The sequence below is a fragment of the Podarcis erhardii genome (genome assembly GCF_964252035.2).
Source record: "Podarcis erhardii genome assembly, chromosome: 11".
Taxonomy (NCBI): domain Eukaryota; kingdom Metazoa; phylum Chordata; class Lepidosauria; order Squamata; family Lacertidae; genus Podarcis; species Podarcis erhardii.
In genome coordinates this window covers 33,198,261-33,219,434 of record NC_138501.1, presented here as the reverse complement: position 1 = coordinate 33,219,434, position 21,174 = coordinate 33,198,261, and the positions used below count along the sequence as shown (strand labels likewise).

At 39.1% G+C, this 21,174-nt stretch overlaps 1 protein-coding gene across 11 annotated transcripts in view; it reads left to right on the top strand.

Annotated features, from left to right (window-relative positions):
• The window catches only part of MAST4 (microtubule associated serine/threonine kinase family member 4), a gene marked incomplete at its 5' end in the record, with an annotated part of 210,082 nt that overhangs the window by 107,690 nt on the left and 81,218 nt on the right, over nucleotides 1–21,174 (top strand). Inside the window, one exon of one of the 11 annotated variants that reach the window (XM_081880687.1) lies at nucleotides 6,421–6,841. The exons of 8 other annotated variants lie outside the window; for them this stretch is intronic. In XM_081880687.1, the coding sequence (XP_081736813.1) occupies nucleotides 6,750–6,841 (92 nt within the window). Of the gene's footprint in view, nucleotides 1–6,420; nucleotides 6,842–15,660; nucleotides 15,680–21,174 lie in introns of those variants that run through there. 2 more of the 11 variants (XM_081880688.1, XM_081880681.1) reach the window with 2 other exon arrangements.

Here is a 21,174-nt window from a genome sequence, read left to right as displayed (position 1 = left end):
TTGCAGTCGCTAGATACCTGATTAATGTCTTATTTCAAAAGAGGAGAAATGGATCACTGTATGACTCTGACAGCTTAGCTAAACTTAAGAACCATCAATAAGTGCCAGAACTAAGACGCATATCCCCCAAAATCTGAGGGATTTGAATTGCGGTTTATATAGAGGGAGCTTATTGTGTATAGTGTTTACTTAATTGAAGTAAAATTGGTTTTATATGGGTGTTTTAACTTGGAACTGTTTAAATTGTATTGTTTATGGATAAATTTTGATGTATTGTTTTAGATATGGGCCAATGGCCGTAATAAATCAAACTAACTAACTAACTAACTAACTAACTAACTAACTCTGAGTTGCCATGTAGAGTGTGAATATTGGGAGGGGGACATACAGAATCATAGAATTGTAGAGTTGGAAGGGACCCTGAGGGTCATCTAATCCAATCCCCTGCAATGCAGGGATCTTTAGCCCAACGTTGAGTTCGAACCCAGAACCCTAAGATTAAGAATCTCATGCTTTACCAACTGAACTATCCCAGGTCCAGAGCAACAATGCTCTTGCTTTTGAAAAAAGGAAAAGAAAATTTGAAGAAAAAACCTCCCATGAAATATTTTCTCATTTACATTGAATTGCTTTGATTGATTGATTTTTAATGTAAGACAATCTTCCACTTTGGTGTCTTCCATGTGTTTTGAACCATCAGTCTTAGCAAACTCTATTGTTGGTGAAGACTGATCTAGAATTCTGTGATACAACGCTCAAATCTAAGGTACATGTCTGAACCTAGTTATGCTGCAGTCTTCATGAGATGACTATAGAGGGCCTTTGTTGCTTGGTAATTGCTACTTGCCTTCTTCTGGTGACCTTTGGTTTAGTTTAAAGCAAATATCTATCTTCTGCTGTCCTTTTGAACTGGTTCATCTCTTCTGGTGAACATTTTCACCTCTCCCCTCGAGCAACTGTGACACAGACACCCTGCTATATAGACTGAGCAACAAGAAGCCTTTGCCTTGCCTTGCTGAAGGACAAAAAGATCATAAGGAGATGGGGTGGAAAATGAAAAAGGCCTGTTGTGAATGCCAAAGCCTAAGAGGAAGATCAATATTTAATCAATAATTGTTTTATACACATGTGAGGAATATATTTTGCCTTTTTAAGTGACAGGCATTGATGTAGCACTCCCACTGCTTCATTTGCATTAGATAGAAGGAAAGGTAGAGTTGAGTGTCATCTGGATATTGATGACACTTAATTCCAAACCTCTGGATGACCTCACTCAGTGGTTTCATGTCCTTGAGTGGTTGGAGTTGGCTGACATCTACCAACTGGGACACTTTGTGTAGGAAATAAATGTTGGCTACTAGCTAATAATTTATGTCTTTAGGATTAAAGGTGGGTTTGTGCAGGAATGGCCATTCCACAACATATTTCAAGGCAGCTCGGGCTATTCCCACTCTGCAAGAAGAAGTCGCCACCTCCTGTACCTAGGTATACATTCCATCTCTGCTGGATATTAAAAGGAGAGTGTGGTAAGCAGCATACAAGTGGTCAGTTACACTTGACCAAGACTTCAGACTTTAATAACTGAAAGTCATCTAAAAAATACTGGACAAGATAGAGCTTTGGGCAGCCCATAGCAGTCATGAAGTCCTATGCCATCGCACATTAGGTGATCATAACATGGATGATGATGCCCCAGGACAGCCATCCTAGGAATCCTCATCAAATCCAATTCCATGTCTGTCATTTTAGGAAGGGAAACTGATGAGACAATTGGATAGGCGTTATACTTGCGGAATCCCTAATCTGAGTGCCCAACACACGATATAAACACTCAAGAGTGACACTCAAACAGATAGCCTTGAGAACGAGATGAAGTTCCTGTTGACCACAGTAATTCTCTTTCCCTTACTCTCAATTCTTTGCTGGGGCTGAACAGAATACAATATCTGGAAGCTGAGGACAGACTTAATCCAAATCATCCACCAAAGTCTTGGTAATTCTGGCCAGATCAGCCCATTCATTTACAATCAAATAATGCATGAAGACTGTTATTTTGGACATTAAAAAGCATTCAGCTTTTTAATATCAGTACCATCAGACTGAGGATAGACTGGTAATTCAACTACGGACCATTTGGCTCACACAGAAACCAAAATAATGAATGGACAGAAGATGTATAATATCACTTTTTCTTCCCTGGTTTGTTACAGTTCAACAGCATATCTCCAGCTGCTATTGTGCTTTTTCTTAATTTTCACTCTATTTTGCTTTTTAGCTGAGATGTTGGTGGCAAGAACGTCTATAGATGCAGCCTCATGAAACCAATGTTTCCTTGATATTCTTCTAGGTTAAGGTGTAAAATGCTTTTAATCCTTTAGATGACAGGAGAGATAAACAGGTTACCACAAAACTATCTTCTATTTTTCTAACCCATTTGCTTTTTATTAAGCTAGTAGACCAGTGGAAGTTTGATTTGAACTCCAAATTGTTTGTTATGGATTGAATATAAATGGTTCAACTCATGCATAAATAGGGGTTGAACACACATGATGTATAACTTGGAATTCATGTTCTCCAGATTATAGTTCTCTCACTCTTCAGAGAAGAAATGCAGTGAATGTGGTAAAAACAAAATCTTGAAAAAGGTAGCAGTTAATTAACTGTAACCACTAGAGGGAGTGAAGGGTCAATCATTGTGATTAGGGTAAAACAGAAAGGATTCTATCTTCATTACAGCGGTACCTTGGGTTAAGTACTTAATTCGTTCCGGAGGTCCGTTCTTAACCTGAAACTGTTCTTAACCCGAAGCACCACTTTAGCTAATGGGGCCTCCTGCTGCTGCTGCGCCGCCGGGGCACAATTTCTGTTCTCATCCTGAAGCAAAGTTCTTAACCCGAGGTACTATTTCTGGGTTAGCGGAGTCTGTAACCTGAAGCGTATGTAACCTGAAGTGTATGTAGCCCGAGGTACCACTGCATATTTTCCTATCATAACGTTGGTTGGCTATACGTAGTCTTCAGTAGTGAAGCTCTAGTTTGAGCTCTGGTATGTTTTGCTATATATTTCCTGCCACATATTCAAATATGAAATGGTAAACTTCATAAGATTTTTCATATAGAAATTGTGTATCTCTGTATGTGAAAGATTAAGTCCAGGGTTGCCATCCTTTTGGTCAGTTTCACAACCAGCTGTTCCAGGGCATAGTCATTTAGAGTTTTTACCTCTTTGTCTTGCCTGGAAGACAAATCTCCCCATTCTGTGTGGCGGTGATTGGAATCACCTATTACTTCAGCATTTTCTCTTTTGGATGTCTCATTGATTTCATTCCCCATCTCAAGATCACCCTGAGCATTTTGGTCCTTACATCTGAAGTACTTATTTACTCTTGGAGTCTAGTATCACCAACTACAGCGAGTCTTGGGAGGATTCTGCCCCTTTGGAGATTTCCAGCTTGTTTGGCTCAGCCCCATTTTAACATTCAGAGCCTCATCACTGCACCATTTCCTTTCCTTCCTATAGAGTTTGTAAAGGTGTAATTGTAAATGTGTTGTATAGCTTTCTGACAAATTTTAAGCTGCCGTTAAAAGGTTAAGCTTTTAGGGAGAAGGAGGAATGAGAGGCCCTTTCTCTCCAGGTTACCTGCACAGTTGCCTACTCTTTCGACACTTGTTTGAGGTGGTTTTATTGTAATCTCAGTAAGGTTTAGCAGGAAGTGGTGGAAGACAATCTGACACAGTACATGGCTTTTGCTAACCCTCACAACAGCACTGTGGTTACTGAATATGTCAAACATGCTTAGTCAGATCTTAAAATTGTCTTAGATATCAGGGGTGGTGGTATGTATGTATGTATTTTATTACATTTGTATACTATCCTTCACCCAAAGATCACAGGGCGGTTCACAATATAAAAATACAAAATGAGAAAATAAAATGCGTAATAAAGATCAGTTCATATGGGGAGATGGTCCTTGAGGTATTGTGGTCCAATAAAAATTCTCCAGGAAGCTCATATTACTTTGAATTTGTAGAAATGTATTTACCAAACAGCCTTAGGCAAGCCACTCTCTCTCAGCTTCAGTTCCCTCATCTGCAAAATGTCGGGAAAAGAATACACTTTGAATACTTAAAAGCGTTGTACAAATGCTTAGCCAATTTTAGCCGCTGCTTACTAAAGCAATGGCTCTGTAAGGATGGAGCAACCTGCCCCCCCCACCGAAGTCAGCTTTACATTGTTTTGAACCTAGGCATGTTGTTGTTTATCTGCCTTTCACCCTAAGGGCCCAGGGCAGCAAATAAAACAATAATATTGAAAACAGTTTAAAATAACTTACAATTACAGAAGTAAGGTTGAAATATATAAAAATAAAATAATGTCCAGTAGCACCTTAGAGACCAGGAACAAACTTAGCTGGTCTCTAAGGTGCTACTGTACAATTTTTTAAATTTTTTTTAATATAGTTCTACTGCGGCAGACCAACACAGCTACCTGCCTGAATCTAGAAATAAGGTGGGTTCTTAAAATATACTTCTGAAAGGCCAGGGTTAAGTGGTGCAACTTCAGCATTTCCCAAAACCCATATAAAGAAGATGCTAGAAGCATCTCTGTGGGGCCGGAGTTCCACAACTTAGGGGCTAACAGGGTGGACACCCTCTCCTGTCCCCAAACTTCTGCAGGCAGTGAACAACCAAGAGGACCCCCTCTGCTGATCTTAGCATCTGAAAGAGTCTGTGGGAAAAGAGGCAGCCTTTCAGGTATTTTGGGCCCAGGTCATTTAGGACTTTAAATACTAACATGAGAATCCTGAATTGCACCTAGAAATGAACATTGGAGCTGTTTTAGAGCAGGGGTAGTTTGAGATGTAAACAGAACCCCATCCAGCAATCTGATTGCTGCATTTTGGATCCTTTGAAGTTTCTGAGTTGCCTTCAAGGGCAGCCACATGTAGAGCATAATCTACCAGAGCATGAAGGACAAGTCATCTTTGTCCAAAAGGGGCTGGTGAAGCAGCCAAAGCTGAAATAAAAAGGAAATTGTTTACATGCAGTTTCACAAGGGAGATAGGATTTGCTTTGCATCTCTTACTGCATCATGTGTGGTAGCCATGAGAAAATGCCTTTACATTTCCAATAGCAATGAAGATAAGTGCTGACTCTCAGTTAAGTGAAGTTAGGATTGTAGCATTTGTCATGCTTAGAAATAATTTCTGTTCTAAGCATGGCTAAGACTGTATCCAATTTACTGCTTTTGAAAATAGCCAGACGTACTTCTTTGTACAGGAGGAAACTAGGGCAGCATTAGAACTAGGGTAACACAAGAATGGAAAACTTGAGAAAGGTGATAGAGCATGAACTGAAGTTAAAGGAACAAAGTGAGAATGAGAGATGATTCCGGCATATGAATCCAAATGCGGCTAAGGGTATAAAACTGCAAAGCTGCAAGAATTAGTATTGGGACTAATGAGTAGGTGCTCAAGATGCCTCCAAGTGGAAGAAAGTATGAGGTGTAGCTGTAGTTATTAAATAGTTTCTCCTGCCACACCCTGTATTCTGGCTTTTCTTTTTTCTTTTCTTTTTGTTTTCAGTGCTGGAATGAATGGGCAATGAGTTTGAGTTTTGAGATGGGTGGCAGGATACTTCTCCTCCCACTCTTGGTCTGTTCACCTCGCCCATGGTACAGGTATTGCAGCTTTGCCAATTATTAATAAGTTCCCAGCCGAGCAAGTAGAGTTACATCTGTTATTTAACAATTACAGATTTAACATGGAACTCCCTGGTGTCACTTTTCTTTAAGACAAACATACAAATTTACTGGTTTTAGGTATGAATAGAATACCTATTTTGCCTATTATATGTTCCGTACAATAACACTTCTGGGGTGAATGACTTACTTTTTTCTGCTGTGAACGGTGCTTCGAGTACCCTCTGGTTGGGGGGAAAGAAAGCTTTTTGCAAACCTCTTACTGAAATCCTCTCCTTTTTATATCAGTGACTGCTAGAATTCTGGAAGAAATGTGTATTTGCAGTGGAAAGATTAAAGTAGGAAGATTTTTTACTTTTTTCTGCAGTAAAGGAGACCCTGATTTTGTTCACAGCCTCTCAATAATCAGGAAGATAGTATCAAAAGTGATAGGTTTAAGTCTTGGAAAAGTCTCTGAAAGATTATCTCATTTCTGAAGCAGCATGGGGGGGGGAACAACTGTGTGAACTTTGAGATTTATTCTTCATTAATACTAAAGGAATTAAAACTGGCTATGTTGTTTATTTAATGAGACTCTTAAAACAAAATTCCACGTTGAAATTATGACCACCAAGAAAGCTACAGAAAAAAACAAAGATTATAACCTTCCCCCCTTTGAATGAACCTGAATGGTATCTTCCAAACAGATGACAAAGTACCTTTGGCTGAATCACACGTACAAGGACAGGGTTTTCAGCAGAATGGGAGGGCTAAAACTATTGTAATTTTTATTTAAAGCTTGGCAGCATACGCATCAGATCATTTACACAGAAAAGGAAAAGTTTTTTATTTATTTTTAATTGAGAACAGAAAGTTGTTCGCTACTAAGGAAGCCTATAGTATCCAGCTGCTTTGCTGTGCTTTAAAGTTGCCTTGAGTGGAGCTAATGTTTACATTTTCAGTGGGGAGGAAGATAATCAAATCGGGATTATTTTCCTTTTTTTCCTTTTTGTATATATCCCTCCTTTTTTAAAAGGGAAAAACACAACTTGTGTGTTTAAGGAAGGAATATGGATATGTCTGATCCACATTTTTGGACTGTGTTCTCAAGTTTTACAATGCCTCATTTGAGAAGTGGAAACAGACTCCGCCGAACACAAAGGTAAAAACTGAGTTCAGGAAGCTTATGTTTCTAGTTGTTTGTTGCCGTTCTTATAAAGTTTTCAAAATGTAAATAAATTTTGGTCACATACAGTTGCCGAATAGCTTGTAATGCAGGTAAATACTGCTTCAGCACTTCCGCCTTCTTTGTTTTGAGGTTTCATGCTACTTTTAACACTCAGTAGGCTATAATTAGTTTGTAGACTTATGGCTACCTTAACTATAGGTAGAGGAAAGAAAGTTTCAGTATTTGGATTTGTGCATCAATGAAATCTAATCACTGAACCTTTTATTGTTTCAAGATTAGTAAATAACTCTTTTGTAGAGAAAGTTCAGTTTCAAATTAATGTTCTATATCTAATTCACTTCCCCCCCAGAAAGGGGTTCTTTAACTGGGGGGGAGGGGAGTGCCACTTGTTAATACTGTGATTTTTCTGTTTATCGGAAAATGTTTTTCTGGAAGACAATTAAAATAACTAGAGAAATGTGGCATGTAAATAAAGTTTGGATTATTATTTTTGAAATGATTGCATTAATCTGGAGCTTTTGCTTAACCTGTGATAATGGGCTCCTTTTTTGTTGAGTGACAGTTTGATTAGTATTTAATCAGTTTTTTCTGAATTTTGGCAGGATGTTTTCATTGGTCTATGTTTTGATACTACTTGTGTGTCAAGAATAAAGGTACATTTCTGTAACTACAGCTTTTCTCACTTCAGTCAGAAGCAATAACAGAATAATGACAAGATCTAATCTGAAGTACATAACTAGTGAATTTGATAGAAACTAGAAACTAGAGCTATGTTAGAAGAAACAAAAAACTGATTAGAAATGAGCTAACAAGTGTTTTTTACACTATGCCTCACATGTAGTTATTTATGTATTTTTAGACTGCCTTTAGCTAGAATCCCAGGGTGGGTTTGAAAGCAATCAAATAAAAGATACACATCATACAGTCATATTAAAATATATAAACATTATATAAAACAAATTACAATAATAAAAAATTAATATAGCAGTAGCAACTCATCCACTTTTGGAATTCAGTTAATGCACAACTTCCAAAGTTTGAAGGGAAACCATAGATCTTCAGCTGGGACCAGAAGACCACGAGTGAAGGAGACAGGTGCACATCCATAGAGAGGTAATTCCACATCCAGGGCACCACAACAGAGAAGACCCATTTTAGTACTTAGGCTAGTGTAACTCATGGTTTACTGATGTGTAAATAGTCTATTGACTCTTGGAAACTTTGGGTACAGTCTGCATCTGTTTATGGATACATCATCATCATCATCATTATTAATCATAAATCACTTTATTACCTGCCCTTCACCATAAGGTCCCATAGTGGGTTACAACAATTTAAAATTCAAAACAGTTTAAAACAAGAGAGTCACAGGACTAGGGTAGTTCCTAAAAATGTATATCAGGTGTCAAAAAGCCAGGGTAAAGAGGTATGCCTTCAACATAGGATAGAAGCTCTGTAAAGAAGGTGCCAGACCCCTCCTTCACAGTAGGGAATTCCACAATGTAAGGGCTGCCACAGAGAATACGCTCTCCTAACACACACATCCCAAACCTCTGGAAAAACCCTGTTGATTTTAATACCTGAGTGGTTCTGATAAATAAATATTATTATTTATTAAATTTGTATACCGCTTTATACCCATAGGTCTCAGGGCGGTTACAACATAAAATTACAATATAAAAACACAAAATACATAATAAAAACAGCAACCAGTACCCACCCCCTCCCCAACACATTTTAAAAGGCCATTGGATATCAGTCAGCCAAAGGCCTGGTTAAAGAGGGACGTTTTTGCTTGGCACCTAAAGGTGTATAATGAAGATGGTCTTTCATATATTTGAGGACTAAGTCATTTGGGACTTAAACATGAATGTGATCACCTTGAATTAGGCCTAGAAACCAACTGGCAACCAGTACAGCTGCTATAAAGAGATAACATGAGCAATAAATGGAACCCTAGGCAGGAATCTGGCTGTTGTATTTTGAACCAGCGGAAGTTTTTGAGTCAATTAAATGCTGCCCCATTTAAACTGAACCATAGTTAGCACGGATGTGGACACATTGCTAAACTCTTGTTAGGAGCATAACTACAGCTGTGGTGAACTCAGACCAGGGTCTACCTAGTCCAGCTTTCTGTTTTCAGAATGGCCAATCTGTGGGAAGCCTAGAAGCAGTCATGATCGTAATAACACTCTTCCAGTAGTTTGCCAGCAATTGGTATTCAGAGGCACATACTTCTGATAGAGGCAATATATATAGCTATCATGACTAGCGGCCATTATCAGCCTTTTGCTCCATGAAACTTTTTAATCCTTTTTTAATATTTTCCAAATTGGTGGCTATCAGTACATCTTGTGGTAGAAAATTTTGTAGCTTAACTATTAGCTAGACAAAGTTATACTTCTTTTTATCTGTCCTGAATCTCGCACTGTTCAGTTTTGGATTACCCCAGGTTATAGTGTATATGAGAGGGTGGAAAACTTAATTCACTTTCTTCATACCATGCATAATTTTCCTGTCCCATCCATTTCTTGTGTGTTTTTTTTCTAAACTAAAATGTTTTGGGGCTGGATAATGTCTTATGGCTGCTTGGGGGAGGGGACCCTTTGGAACCACAAAGGCAGTTGTGAGTTGCATAAAGGTAAAGGTAAAGGGACCCCTGACCATTAGGTCCATTCGTGACCGACTCTGGGGCTGCGGCGTTCACCTCGCTTTATTGGCTGAGGGAGCCGGCGTACAGCTTCCGGGTCATGTGGCCAGCATGACTAAGCTGCTTCTGGCGAACCAGAGCAGCGCATGGAAACACCGTTTACCTTCCCGCAGGAGCGGTACCTATTTATCTACTTGCACTTTGAACTTCGAACTGCTAGGTTGGCAGGAGCAGGGACCGAGCAACGGGAGCTCACCCTGTCGTGGGGATTCGAACTGCCGACCTTCTGATCGGCAAGTCCTGGGCTCTGTGGTTTAACCCACAGTGCCACCCCCCTTTGTGAGTTGCATAGGGATAGAGAAATCCATGGAAATAGCTTCATTGCCCTTTCCTCCAGCAGGGAGCCTTTTCATTTGCACAAGAGCAAGTTTGAATCCAGCCCTGTGTTTTACATAGGCCCCTTAATGTGCATAACTAATAAGCTTGGCTAAATCCAAGGCTTAAACCTATAGAAACATTCATTCTGATTGTCATGTCAGATTACAAAATATTTTGCTAGTGCACTGGGTAAGAAAAGAATATCCTCTTTCCTGATTTACTTGAGGAGTGCCATTTGTGGCCTGACATGGGGAGGGGAGTGGCCAGTGTCTCAGGCTCATCGTAGGAAAATGGGGGCATAATGGGACTTCAGGGAGCCAATCGGGTGTCCTGAGGGTGCTGAGCCATGGAGCAGACCAGACAGAAGACTTTGCTCCACTTGGTCTGCTCCTGGCCTATAGAAGGCATGCCTTGTTTGCTTGCCTAACCAGTTGCACTGGGCTTTTTTTCAGCCTCCCACCCCCTGTTTAATTTACCTCTTCTTTGCAGGAATGGGTTTGCTGACCAATGACTTTGCTATGGACTGCTGGTTTCAGGGCTGGGGAGAAATTTTGCTCACAAGCAAATTTGCTTTGGCTTGTGGCTTTAGCCTACCTCATAGGAATCGTCACAACCTTTGATGGCGGGAGAGACATTTGGCTGGATCCTTAGTTGGGAGAGATAGGGAAGGGATTGTGGAGGTGGTGCTTTTCGTCCTGAAGCCCAGCTCAGGGGCTGACGGGCCATAGTATCCCCTGCCAGTGGCCAAATCAGGTCTACTAGAAGTAGGCCACACCGTGAACCAATCCCCACCTGTTGGCTGACAGCATATCAGCCAGCAAGTGGACTGGTTGAGTAATGGATCCATGCCTAATGCTTATGTTAAACCTATACTTCTGTAATCAGTAATTTTAATCCACACGGCCCTCCCTGTATCATTATTTGCTGCCTGCTCATCCACCCACAACTTCACTGCACGGGAGCCCACAATTGATTAGTGTGCTTAGAGACCAAAAGGGTGTGCCTTTCCCAAGTAGGGCTGCTTCATTATGGCAGATAGCAGGTTGGCTTGGAAACGCAAAGTTGGAAGTGTTAAATGGCAACGGTATATGCTATTAATCCAGTGTTTTAATGTCACATGCCTCATATAAGCAACAGATTGTTTTCTTTTGTGCTCCAGTCTAACTTTAGTATTTAATTTTTGTATTGGTTCTATATAATCCACCATTGGCTCAGCCAGTGAAAATAATCATTGGGCATATGCACACCTATTTTCTACTTTGCTAAGGATAGTTCTTTCCCCTTAATAATAATAATAATTTATTATTTGTACCCCGCCCATCTGGCTGGGTTTCCCCAGCCACAGAGACCAAAAATGCACTAAAATGTCACACATTAAAAACTTCCCGGAACAGGGCTGCCTTAAGATGTCTTCTGAATGTCAGGTAGTTGCACTGTTTTTCTACGTCCTGATCCTCCACTGCCCAGTGGGCTGTTTCCCTTTGAAGATTCAGAACCCCAGACCTCAGAAAGCTTGATAGGACCTAAGCTTTTCTCCCCCTCCAGTCCCCGAATGGTACAGTTACCTCTTCCAGGCCCTTGAGGCACCACATTGGAGACTGCTATGGAGTCATGGATGCTTGGCATGAGTGATGCTTCTTCCAGATACAGAACTGGAGCTTGAGACTATAAAAAGAACACCAAATGCAGTCTTTGTGACAAGACCTCACGTGACTGTACAATGGATGAATCAGTAAACTGGGGTGCTTTTCTTTCCCTTCTATCTCTAAAGTGTGCCGTGCAAACTGTTGATATGAAATGGCCTCCTTCAGTGTTTTAGTTTTATGCTTGTTTAAATGCATGTGCTGTTTTTTGTAAGTTGCTTTGAATTACTTTTCATTTAAAATGTCACTAATAAACAAACAAGCAATGAAAAGCTTTCTGTTTGCTTGTTAGTTTTGTCCTCGGTATGGTAGTGCATTGATCCATTTTGCATATATTGCAAAGCCAGACTATGGTTTTATGCAAATGTGTGAGTTCCTGATGTAAAGATCTTAGCTGCAGTGGTTCTCCCCAAGTCTGACTGCTGCTGTGCTATTGGGGGCTAAGCCATGGTTTGGCTTAGCAATACATTTGAACCTTGGCTTGTGGTTTGTCTTGCTGCAGATAAAGCACAAGCTTTAATCAAACTTTATTTTGGCCAGAGCTTTTTTTCAGCCAGAACTCACTGGAACTCAGTTTTGGCACCTCTCAGGTAGGTGCCACTGCCATTATATGAGAGCAAGGGAGGCATTCCTGGTGAGTTCTGGCACCTCTTTTTCTAGAAAAGTATCACAGCTTACGGCTCAGAAAGACAAAAATGTAAACCTTGGTTGAGCTGTAACATATAGGCAATCCATGGCTCAGCCCCAGGTAGCATGGTAGCTGCAGGAACTGAGACTGAAGGCAGTCGCATCTGCTCAGTATTGCTAAGCCATGGTTTGACTTAATGTTAAGTGTGAATGGGGACATTATTTCTCAAGTGGTGAATTTGGTTGGGGGGTTTTGAGGGGGGAATTGCACAGATTTGTATAACTTTTAAGAACTTTAAATAATTTACTTATTGTTTATTTTGTGACATCACCATATAATTGTGTTGGGTTGTTGCGTTTGGCAGTTGGTCTGAAAAGCAGAACATCATTTTTTTCTGTGATTATATGAGAGCTGAGTTTATTAACAACATTGGTATATTATTGAGGACAAATTTGGTTGTTCAGTATATATGAAGTAACTCATGTTTATTTGCCAAAGAGTTCCTTTTGGGATTGTAAGTTTTATATGAGATTTTAGAGTGATTGTTAAAGACTCTGTTTCTATCTTTATTGTTAATTTCGTTCCTCATGAATCTTTAAGGTGTTGGCTTTATTTGTAGCTTTTTTGTTTTTGTTTTTTGCATATCCTAACTTGCTGGCTTAAAAAAAAAAAAATACAATAGATGCCAGGCTATTCCATGTACAATCAGACCAATGGTTAATCTAGTCTTGACTTGCCTGTGTTCATCAAGTGGATTTAATCTCACATCTAGAATAATTCTTAGGTGTGGCCTCTGCTTTCATACAACAGTTTGCACTTTAAGTCAGTCTATTATTTGTATTAGCAGGACATTTGTTTTAAACAAATTTGGATATATTGAAATGGAAATGGAAATCAAGATTTGATAAGGAATAAGTTTATTCCCGTACACCAGTTCCTAATATTATTCATTTTCTCAGAAACCACAAGCTTCACATTTTCAGATTAAGTAATTACAAGCTGCTCCAGATGCTGGTATTCATTGATACTACTTTTCAGAACCATTGAGTTTAATTAACATTCACATCCTTTATGATTACTTAGACCTGCTGTGGTAGAACACTTTGTTTCAAACCTGTATAAAATGGAAGGGCAAAACAGCTTGTGGTGAAATCTTAATCATCAGGGGAAAAGAGACTTGTGATTCTCTTGAAAATGATCTAGCAGAGAAACAGCAGATGTAGAATAGTAGCAGTTTGAAGATAGGCACTAGTCCCAATAGATAGAAACAAGTTTCAGAAGTCTGGGACACTAAGATTACTTCCATATTGATTTGCCCATTGGAGAAGGTTCAAAAAGCAAACTGTACTGCAGTTTATCTGTACTAGCTGTTATTGTCTGAAGGTGTTATTTCATCAGGTCAGGTGTCAGTAAAAATGCCATAGTTCATTTTCTCCCTTAATTGTCCCTACACAATTTTTTTTCAATGCATATTATTCCTAAAATTTTATAATCCATATTCATTTCAGCACAGTTCTGAATTAATTATTCTAGGTTGTATCTAATTGTGTTTGCACACAGGTGGGAACAGATGTCTTGTTATTTCAAAAGGACTTGGCCTTCGTCACTTCTCCACTGCAGCATCCCCCCCCCCAAAAAAAAAACCATTTACTGGAACGCTGGGAAGGGGATTGTAGGGGGAGGAGAGGATAATAAATTGTGTGAATGGAAGGCAATGTTGGATTTAACCGTCTGTAATTAAAAGAAATGACTCCTCTTTTCACTAGTTCATGTGTCTAAATGCTCAGTTTAAAATGTTGCAATGTACATTGATTACTGTACTACAAAATCACTTTACTGGTTAATTTTACCTAAGAGTGCAGTACAAGTACCTTAAAACAAGTTCCACTGATACTCCTCAGTGGCCATTCATCGGCTTACACCTAAGTAAACACACATAGGCTTGAACTAAATGTGAAATGAAAAGGTATGTGAGAATCTATGGTTGGTTGGCATCCGTTTGTCTTGAGAGACACTGAAAGAGTACACCTTTGGGGGTGAAGTCAAACTTTTGGAAAGTTACAGGGCCTCCACTGGCTGGAAACACCAATACAGGAGAGACATGTTTTGTTGCACTTGGGGCAAATGAAGGTGTCCGGTTGTCCTGATGCAGATGTACCATGGCATTTCTTCTTTCTGTGTTCTTTCCTGTGGCCATAACTCCTTTGGTCACTGCTCTGGATACAGAACTTGTTTTCAGGCACTGCCGTTTTCTGCAAGGGATTCCTACATGGCGGGGTTAATGTTGTCAGCCTTCGTGTCACATTTGCAGACATCTTTGTGACACAGAGTTGGTATGCTAATGGCCCAGTGCCTGAAGCCAGCTCCCAATAGAGCACGTCCTTGGAGATCACATAACACAACTTAATTCTTATTAGTACTGGTGGAATGGCTACCTGATCACCAAGAGTCAATCATACTTTTTAGCAAGTAAGCTAAATGGATTTTAAACACTAAGAAGTCTGAATTAAAAATAAAGTATTTATGCAATGTAGTACTAGGCTGTACAGTAATACTAAAGCAGTTGTTTGAATGAGCATGAGTTTCCATGAGCATGTCAAAAAGTATGTTGAGTATAAAACACAGATCAATTTCTTATTACTTCCCATTCTTAAAATAGTGGTGACCACCATATTTGGCAAACATGTCACAAGCTGAGGTCGAAATTATGACTCTGCAGTTCTTAGTGTGCAATAAACTATGTATACAGCTCATACCTGGGGGTGGCTTGTCTTCTACTGTTACTGAGCTGGAAATAGAAGCAAAGCAGTACTGAAGAAGCAAACAAGGGCATAGACCTGATTCTAATCCATAGCCAGACTGGTGAGCCCTGAAGCCAGATCTGGGATCTGGGTGTGGACCAGGGTGAAGCCTGTGCTGGCCTTTATGTGCACCTAGGCTATGAAACCTGGGGCTGCAGCAGCCCTGAAGCTTCTGAAGCCACCACCAACTGACCCACCTACTCTCAGTGAAATACATTGGGGGGGGGGTTATCAAACAGCTGTTGGTTGATAGGGCTGGGAAGCAACTTTATCTATGGTTGAAATTGATCCACTATGTGGTGGAAAACCACCTGCTGGCATCTCCTCAGGCTGCCCAAGGAGGCAGCTGGATGAGAGATTGGGCCAGCTGGTGGACTGCCTGGAATAATGGATCCTTGCCTCATGCCATGCCCAAACCCCACAGTGTTGGTAACCAATAAAGCTGTGGCCTCGTTTTTCGCCCATATGCTGCCTTTGTTTGGTTCTTGCTCACACTTGCCTGCCTCCCCCGTGCTTGGTGTGCAATAGGTCTTAACTCTTCTCTCCAAACAATGACGACTATATTTAAATGTTTTTGTAGTAAAGTCAGTTTGGTGACTCATAACCTTATGAGCTGGAGTCATGCTTCTTCCTTTTACTTTGTTTCCTAATGCCTTATTCCTCCCAATATCTGTTTTGCAATGAAGAAGCCTGCATTTAAACTGCGTAACAGTGAGTAAAGGGTGTTTCATCTAGTATAAGGCTGTCTCCTAGAGAAATGTTTTCTACCGAGTATTTTTGGCACATTAGAAACTTCGTATCAAAAGGAATCTACCTACTTCAGAAACACCCGTTTCGTTTGGAGTAAAGTCCAACTTTATAGATAATGATTATTTTTAATGTTGACTAGGAGTACCGTATGTTGTCCAATGGAAAGCAAATGCGCATCACAGAGTTCTGTTTCTTTCTCATCTATCTAAATATGGTGTTTCAACTTTTTAAAGAAACCTTTGTGACCATGTCTCTGATTCTACAGCTTTTTATTTTTCAACTTAAATAAAACAACATTGGCAACATAATTTCTCGTATATAATTTTGATGCCATAAGCACATACTGCTTGAAAGAGAAGGAAAAGTAGTTAAGCAAGTTTTGTGGCTGTCTGGTTTTCACTTAGAAGGCTTATGCCAAAGCACATGACTGATGTTGTGCCACCCAAAGATTATTAATGAATAGGCCATGCCTTCCTTTGCTGAGGGCACAAGAAGGGACATGTAGAAAGCAGGAGAGTTTTTACAAAAGTTTCTTCTGACTTCAGGCATGATTACTCACTGCTTTTTCCCTGCTACTTCCTCATGTTAAAATGAGCATAGCATGATGTAATTGTCTTGTCATATAATCTGTGAGGTAGTTTCAGAGCTGAACTGAATTTTTCCATTTATACCATCTTCTATTTCCTATTTGTACATTCAGCAGAGGACTTAAGAGTACTAGTCATATGTACTAAATCAGGTAGCTTCAGTAAACTAGAAAACTGGGAAAGGCCTGTATGGTAGAAGTTTTTTTGTACTTTTCTCTCTCCAGAGATTTCTGTTGCTATGGTTGTTGGCAAACAGATATTCAAGCTGTGAAACTTCTTATGTTAAGTGACAAATGCCCTTACCATTAAATTTGTGTTAAGCAACTATTAAAGAGCTAGGACCCCACCATTATGAATTTGAAGTCTTCTTTAAAGGAAAGTAGTTTAAGGTCTGCTAGAAAAAAGTTGCAACATTATATACTGGCTTGAATTAAAAAACCAAGATGTTATATGAACATTCATGTGGTGTTTTTTTTTTAATAAAAAAAAGGTTGGTATAATATGAACATCAGAGTCCTTTTAGTAACAGGAAAAGGTTTATTTAGAACCAACTTAACTGCCATTTTCTATCTGTGGGCAATATACAACAAAATAGTTGTATGTGTGCAAGGCTTACTGCTAGCACAATGGGACTTCCCCCTCACCCTTTTCCTGTGTGCCATCCCCATGCTCCAGAGAGTTTTCAACATATCCTGTTTTCACTGTTACTATAATGAAATGAAAATAAAAACAACCCTTTGATCTCTCCCTAATATTGCTCCTTTTCCAAGAAAAAAGTGTCAGGATATCATTCTGCAAGAAAACCCAGACAGTTTTCACACAATTTTGTGTGATTGGATGTTTTGGCTACGTTATGCATTGTCATGGCAAGCTGTGTGGCAGTTCATATACATAACAGGGGGAGTAACGAGAGCGGTGAGTGACATGTAATGCTGAAACAAAAAAAGTTCCATTAACTGTGTTACCACAAGACACAGAAGACATCAGTTGATGCCATGAACTGGGTTGTTGTCCTTGTGTTGTGCTTTGAACTACTCCTTGAGCACGGTTTAGAGTCATATGTTCACTCACGGATGTTGTTAAATTAGAGTAAACACTATGTCTAACAGTTGCTAAACAGTGTGTTGGATAAAATTAATAGAGTGTTTAGGTGGAAAATTCTTGATTGTAAAAATGCTGACCAAAATATATATTAAAATAAAATATTTGAATGAATTTGTCATTATGTATGGCAGAAGTTGTGAAAGATGAATCATGAAAGCTGCTGTTTACCAAATTTCTCTAAGTTAACAGTCTCTGAACTCGGTTATCCAGTGGCTTGTGTACACAAAGTATGACTCAAAGCTTGAAGTGAGTAGAGTGTCTGGAAAGAATCCCTAGCAAGAACAAGGAACCTTAACTCATCTCTTTTCTTCATAATAAGTGATCATGAAAAGTAAACAAAAGGATTGCTATATTTGATAGTTCACAAGACAGTAGAAAAACACAATGGTCCATGAATGTTTAGAAAACGGTCAGGAGAAGAATGGTAATTGTGTAAACACAGTCTATGCCAAGGCAAGGAGCCTTCTAAATATGTAGAAGGAGCTCCTTGAACTTATAAGGTGTTGTGCTACTTTTTCAATTAGGGACAGTAATTACTTGCATGCAGGAATTTTCTCAGTATATACCTAAGATAGATTGGTGTAAAGTGGTACCTCGGGCTACATACGCTTCAGGTTACAGACCACACTAACCCAGAAATAGTACCTTGGGTTAAGAACTTTGCTTCAGGATGAGAACAGAAATCAGGCTCTGGCGGTGCAGCGGCAGCAGGAGGCCCCATTAGCTAAAGTGGTGCTTCAGGTTAAGAACAGTTTCCGGTTAAGAACGGACCTCCGGAACGAATTAAGTTCTTAACCTGAGGTACCACTGTACAGTATATGGCACAGGACAACTGCACTATGGGACATTTGGTTTTGCTTTTGCATTTAACTTTTTTTTAATGTAAGGAAGTTTTTAGAGTCCTATTTCCTCCATCATCTCTACCCAATCAGATACCAGTTAGATTGTTTCATATCTTAATAACTTAAGCTGTCATTTTAAAAGGAACAAAACAAAGCAGATACAGTATATGGCTGTTATGAAAGTGTGTGGGTGGAAGCCTGAAAATGCATCATCTGTGGTGAATTCTGACAGCAAAGACGTTATAGGGGTCCTTAATTGCATCATTCCTTAATTGTATCATTCTATTTCCATTGTTAGATTCTTGAAATAGTGTTGGGGATGGTAAGGTTTTTGCAATTTAATTGAACCAAAATTAAATGTTGGGATTTTACACAGCACCAGGTCAGATATAATTTTTCTCATGAGAATGGTATGGTTGAACTCAGATCCTGTTACTTGTGTGAACCCTAACTCATTGTTACCTGATACATTTCAGTTTGATAAATTCTCAGTAAAAGGAAAAAACGTTTGAATGAAGATTCAATTTATTTTGGACATAATGTTAAGAGATGGCTTTATTTGTGCCTTGTGTGTTTCAACCACCATTAATATATCACATTTTTTGTTATTGTGACATCCTTGTTGTAGCCCTTCTTTACACTTCATTAGCATTTGTTGCTTGTCTATATTAAGTAATCTTAGTTGCAGTCACATATGTTTCTTTCCTGAGCAGCACATTTCGGACTGTTCTTGGTAGCTCTAATTAAAGTTTTATTTTTCTTCTTACATAATACTATTTTAAATGTTTGATTTAAGAGGGGAAATGAAATAAATGTAATTGGGGAAGACATCAACGCCTTTCCATATATAACTTATTGCAAACATTAATGAACAAAGAGAATACATAAGACAGAGCCTATGCATAAAACATAATATTTTTATTGGGTCATAGGGAAGCTGAATCCATGTTTTCCTTGGTGATGGGCAAGTTTTCAGGAACTGGCTTTTGTTGATTGGATTTCACTGGTTTGTTTATTTAGGACTCATAAGTGTTTGCCTACATTACACCCTAAAAATAACGGCAAATTGTAAATCCAAAGTGTGGTGTTTACATGGTATAGAAATAATTGAGAGATCCAAAGAAAAAGACTCATAGATGTAAAAAGACTCAAGATGTAAAAGTACGGTAACTGAGCTTTCAAAACTGTTTCTGCTTAGGAGAATGACAGGGTGACATATAAATATACAGTGGTACCTCGGGCTAAGTACTTAATTCATTCCGGGGGTTTGTACTTAACCTGAAACTGTTCTTAACCTGAAGCACCACTTTAGCTAATGGGGCCTCCTGCTGTTGCCTTGCTGCCGGAGCACAATTTCTGTTCTCATCCTGAAGCAAAGTTATTTATCCGAAGCACTATTTCTGGGTTAGCGGAGTCTGTAACCTGAAGCATATGTAACCTGAAGTGTATGTAACCCGAGGTACCACTGTATTGCCTTGGAATATAAATACAAGGGCAGGTCCTCAAAATAAACAGTAAGTTTTTGCGGAAAGTTTTCCCCAACCTGTAGCACTGGGGAACAGCCTTTTGGACCCTTGGCAATCATGCTGTGGATGTTGCAGGGCTATTACTTATCTCCAGTGCTATTTAATAGCTGTATGAAGCCACTGGGATAGATCATTAGGTGATTTCTGGCTTGATGTCATTGACACACTGATGACACACAGCTCTCTTTTTCTGTAACGTCTGAGTCAGAAACTATTTGGATGGTTGGTTCTCACATCTGGGAGCTGGTCAGTTACATGTTCTGGATTGGGTTGCTCTTACTCTTAACAGAACAGGCTTGCAGCTTGTGAGTGCTCCTAGATTCAGCTTTGTTGCTGGAGGACCAAGTGTCTGCATCTTCTGCTAGCTTTAGTTGGTATATGTCAGCTATGGACTTTCCAGGAAAAGGATAACTTGGCCACAGTGGTGCATGTCTTAGTAATAAACATCAGATTGCTTGCAACACACACTGTGTTGGGGATGTTTCTTTCCAGAAACTACAGCAGCTAAATGCAGCAGTTGGTTCCTTTGCATGAAGACCTTTTGTCAGAGTATATCACTATTGCTGAAAGAGTTGACCTTTTCTGCCTATACACTATTGGGCTAAATTTAATGCTTACTTATTGTTTATAAACCATGAACAACTTAGGACTATGTTATCTTTAAGATCTCTTGCTCCCTATGCCACCTCCCGATCTTTATGTTCAGGGATGAGGTTGGTCTATACATTTATTCCATAAATAAATACATTTCTTAATTAATTATAAATAAGAAATCTTCCATGTTTTGTCTTTTTCCTGTTTGTTCATTATAAAGCAGAGATATAAAAGAATTTACACCCAAGCTAAATTGTTTGATACCATCAAGGTGCTCAGACAATAAAATTCTTAAATCTCACTCTGTAGCCCAACTTGGAAATCATAGTAGATCATATAATCTTATAGAAACATATTCTTGTTCTGCTATAAGTGTCTAATCTGGTTTCTATCAAGATATAGAACGGCCTGATAAGGTTCTTTCATATCAAGATGAAAGTATTCTTTCTTAATAGGTAAGTTTGTTGATACTTCAGCTGCTGACAGCCAGCTGTTCCCACCATAAAAATGATAAAATTTGACCATAATTGGTAATATCAGTAGAGGCAGTGACTTGAATATGATAGTATTATTGTGTGCTGTTGATATTTTTCTGAAGCATCCAAAGAATTTTACCAATGACCAGCCTAGAAATATACTAAATAAATTGAATGGGCTGAGAAACAGTGAATTGTTAAAACCCTCTTTGTGACAATAAATGTTCCTAGGCTATTAATTATTAACCATTTAGCTTCCTTTTGTTAAAATGGCCTTAATAAATATTTTAGAATAAATAACCTCAGCTTTGGACTGTTTTGGCCACC